Genomic DNA, 4,576 nt, shown 5'->3' on the forward strand with positions numbered 1-4,576 from the left:
GAACGACTAATTCATGTTTTCTAATTATTTTAGATTAGATTTGATGAAACCTAAAACATTGTGATTGAACATAATTAGTGCTTTCAGGTGATAGGTGCGGATGGGCAAATCGTATCTGAGAAAACTACGCCCGGCTACGCGTGTCCCGAGTGTGGGTCATGTTTTAACACTAAGGTTTGTGAGATTTGAATAATTTTACCGAAGTGACAGTTTTTGATTCGCGTCAGTAAACTGACAGATGAACTGTGCTGAGTGTCAGTTCAAATGTTATTTTACTGACAGATTGAAAACTATGGCTTTGAGCACATATGGGTTTATGGGGCTTTTAAAACGGTCATTTTTATCGCAAAATCTGGGGCTTTAGAAACGATTAATTAGTTTTTTAGCAATTCAAGTAAATACAAACATTTTGTTTGTTAGTTTTTTAATGCATTGGTGGTAGCTTATAGATTATATTTAGTTAGTGTTAGTCAAGTAAGTATACACTAAAGTTTATTTGCTCTATAGATATTAAGCGGAGTTTATTTGCTCTTGTACATAATAAAGATTTCTTGCACTTTAGTCCACAGTACATTAGACTACAATTTTTTGTTGAAACATTGCGTCTTTTTAATTATAAAACACAGTAACCAGTGGAATGTTTGATCATTTTGACGCAGGAACCGTTGTAATCACGCTCGTTCCCTCCAGGTGCCGCTGTCGTCGCGTGTAAATAAGCATTTTTTAACTCTTAGTGAAAACGAGCGTGATTGCAATAGTGTAATCACGCTCGTTTTCACTAGGAGGCGTCATAGTTGCGCGTATATTATGATCATTTTGACGTTATCGCCGTTGTAATCGCGCTCGTAATATTCAGGGGGCGTAGTGTGAGTACTTCAAACCCATTCGATGTCGACTGCGTAAAAAAGTGACATTAAATGTATGACGGATTGTACAGCGCCCCTAGCGGAAACTTTCAAGAACTAAAACCTTCATACATTTTTTAACGCAGTCGATATCGAATGCGTTTGACGTAAACTCGCACTACGCAGCAATGAGCATTGTTGTAATCGCGCTCGTTGTGTCCAAGATGCGCTGTCAGTGCATGCTGTAAATGAATGACTATTTATTTAGACACTAGCTTTCCGCCCGCGGCTTCGCCCGCGTGGAATTTTGTCTGTCACAGAAAAACTTTATCGCACGCGTCCCTGTTTCAAAAACCGGGATAAAAACTATCCTATGTTCTTTCCCGGGACTCAAACTATCTCTATGCCAAATTTCATCAAAATCGGTTGCGAGGTTTAAGCGGGAAAGCGTAACAGACAGACAGACAGACAGAGTTACTTTCGCATTTATAATATTAGTTGGGATTAGTTGGGATGAGCACTGTTGTAATCACGATCGTTCCATCCAGGAAGCGCTATCGCTTCACGTTTACTATTAAAGCCCGGTCTGTGAGCACGTAGAATTTTGTCCAATGACCCCAAGCTACCCATCCTTATCGCTCGCGCATAATTATATTGCGGTCGCGACTGTGCCGCGGGTGCCCGCAGTGAGTGTGCGAGCGCGACAGCAACATAATTACGCGCGAGCGATAAGGATGGGTAGCTTGGGGTCATTGGACAAAGTTCTACGTGCTCGCAGACCAGACTATAGGTACCATTGTAATCACGATCGTTCCACCCAGGAGGCGCTCTCGCTTCACGTGCGCTTGCACGCGGGCGACCGCACGTGCGTGACGGACCTGTGCGCGCTGACGGCCGCGCTTCAGCCCGGACTGGTCGCCGCGGCGCAGCAGGCTACGCAGAGTAAGCATTCATCACTGAATAGTATATTTTAATCATCATTTCCACTACGGACCGGAAGACGCTGTGAGTAACTCGGTGGACTCACGATCTAGTGAAGGTCGCGGGAAGCATGGCTAGAATTTATACTCCGACAAAGGCGTATTCAGCGGTTCCCAAACTTATTTTGTCTACTGCCCACTTTGAGATCAAATTCTTTTTTAGCGCCCCCATTTTTGTAGTCAAGAGTCGAGCTCAGTCGGTGTCTAAGAGTCCTCCTAGTAGATGACGCTTCCCAAGCCTCAACACAATGCCCCGATTTTTTCCGGGGTCTCTTACCGCCCCCCTTTAAGCCTGCAGCGCCCACAAGGGGGCGTTATCGCCCACTTTGGGAAAGACTGGCGTATATCCTTTGTCTGAGTAGTGTAGACATGACTACTTCGACACTACACTACTCATTCAAACAAAGAATATACGCCTTTGTCTGAGTAGTGTAGACATGAATTTACTCGTCACTACACTACTCAGACAAACGATATACGCCTTTGTCTAAGTAGTGTAGTGTCGAAGTAAAGTCATGTCGATATTCAGTAGTGTCGGAGTAACGTTATGTCGAAGTAACGTTTGTCGTAGTATAAATTTCCAGCCGGGAAGCATAAATGAATACGGGCAGTGTCGGACCGGTCGTTATGGAATTCCTAAAGCCGGGACCAGACATGTATCATTTTCCCGATCCGACGGGTAATAACCCGTCCACATAATATGCGATCATGATACGCGTCGACGATACGGATACGGTGATCGGATCGGGCAAATGATACATGTCTGGACCCGGCTTTAGCCAGTTGTGGACGTCGTTTTGGTTGAAACGAAACGAAACCATTATTTCAGCCTAAAGTCCACTGCTGGAGCAACGCAACGCATGTTAAGTAAAGGCGACAATAGCCCGGACGGTTAGTGTAGTGTAGTGTAAGGCCCGGTTTTTTGATTCGTAGTTAAAATAACCAATGGTCAAATTTGACAGATGTCAAATGACAAGTGGTTAAATATTAGAAAAAAATGTTTTTCGAACAATGGTTAGCTTGACTTTTAATACATTTTGTAAACTATTAGTTAACATTTTGTTAATATTTAACCATTAGTAGCAAAATTTAACAATTTGTTATTTTAACTACGAATCAAAAAACCGGGCCTTAGTGTTGATCACCGCGTCGTGCGCTGGACTATTGTGACTCACACTGTCCCACATCCTAGATTCTAATAAAAAAAATATACCAATTGAGATTAACCTACGGGAACTGAGAAAATTAAAGTGCTTTTATTGTTTCAGCTCAACCCATTCAAATAATATCTTCCAATCCCAGTAATGTTGTACATACGCAAGTAATAGCTACGGTAAGTTCTACACAACTATCTTCTCTCGTATGGCTTTGATAAGTAGTGTCTTAAGGTTCAGCCAAACCAACGCGATCACACGCGATCAGCCGACGTGCAGCGATGGTGATCAGACTTAAATGCATTGATCGCCATCGCTGTGATCGCGTTGGTTTGGCATGTTTTGGCATTCTCTGAACCTTTATGTCGGACTTCTTGGCGGGAATCTGAAGCGTCATGTTAGCGGTTTTGTTTTATTTCCTCAAATTCGTGTTTGGGCGACTATTAATGTGTAATAATGGTGGATTATTAACCATTAAGTGTTCGTGAACGTGAATGAGTGTGGACAAGTGAAGCAGAGCAGTGCATCGTGATTCTTCTGGTTCTCTCAAGTTGTCCATAGGAGGTCTCAGTGAAGCACCACAACTTTACTGAGACTCAAAGGGTGGGAAGGGGTATCATCTATCATCCTTCATTATATCATTACTTGATCTCATTTTGTAACTCGTATCACATAAATACTTGAAAATGGCACAAATCAAGTCGACCTCGACATGTATTGCCAACATCATCAAAAAAGAAGAAGAACCTTTATCTCATGAGTGGTCATTGATTTTGATTGTTTTTCCAGAATCACCACGTAGCCGCACCCCGGCCAAAGATTCACTTTTGCGTCGACTGCGGTAAAGGTTTCGCGGCTAAACACGGCTTATTAGCGCATCAGAGGAGGTAAGTTATTTCCTAGACCTTTTTAATGTCATAAAAATTTTAAAATTGACTAATTATTTTCCCATGTCTCCACTTTTAAAGTTATTACCTTTCGATTCTCTGATAGATATGGCGGGGCTTCTTGAGATTATCACATTTAGACTAGTCTATTATTGTTCTGCCGAACCATCTCGTTCCGGAATGTGTCTCTAAAGCACAAAATACACTGAGGCAGTTATGAATCCGAAACGCTCTCTGTCCTTGATTTTTTCGAGTTTTCCTCAATCTTATGCGTCTCTCAGGCCCGCTACCGGGCCGCTTACTGCCTCAGTGTTTTTTGTGCTTTAATAAGATTCCAAGCTTTGTCATTTCCATGGAAGTAGTTCGCTAAGTGACGTGTCACCATCATCATCATCTCAGCCATAGGACGTCCACTGCTGAACATAGGCCTCCCCCAATGCTTTCCATGTTGCCCGGTTGGTAGTGGCCTGCGTCCAGCGCCTTCCTGCTAGCTTTATGATGTCGNATCATCATCATCTCAGCCATAGGACGTCCACTGCTGAACATAGGCCTCCCCCAATGCTTTCCATGTTGCCCGGTTGGTAGTGGCCTGCGTCCAGCGCCTTCCTGCTAGCTTTATGATGTCGGTTCACTTTGTGGGTGGACGTTCCACGCTGCGTGATAAGATAAGTGACGTGTAAAGTCTGTTCGCCGAGAGTTGATAAAAAAAA

At 43.2% G+C, this 4,576-nt stretch overlaps 1 protein-coding gene across 1 annotated transcript; it reads left to right on the forward strand.

Moving 5' to 3' along the window:
* Positions 1–78: 78 nt before the first annotated feature.
* On the forward strand, positions 79–3,866 carry LOC114350151 (zinc finger protein 615-like; the record flags this gene model as incomplete). The annotated part of the gene is made up of 4 exons (XM_028300818.1): positions 79–174; positions 1,667–1,787; positions 3,094–3,158; positions 3,769–3,866. Coding segments are annotated over 4 exons (380 nt in total), but the record flags the coding sequence as incomplete, so codon positions are not given.
* Between the last annotated feature and the right edge of the window lie 710 nt (positions 3,867–4,576).

The sequence above is a fragment of the Ostrinia furnacalis genome, unplaced genomic scaffold (genome assembly GCF_004193835.3).
Source record: "Ostrinia furnacalis isolate ACB-3 unplaced genomic scaffold, ASM419383v2 OfSCF0790, whole genome shotgun sequence".
Lineage (NCBI taxonomy): Eukaryota > Metazoa > Arthropoda > Insecta > Lepidoptera > Crambidae > Ostrinia > Ostrinia furnacalis.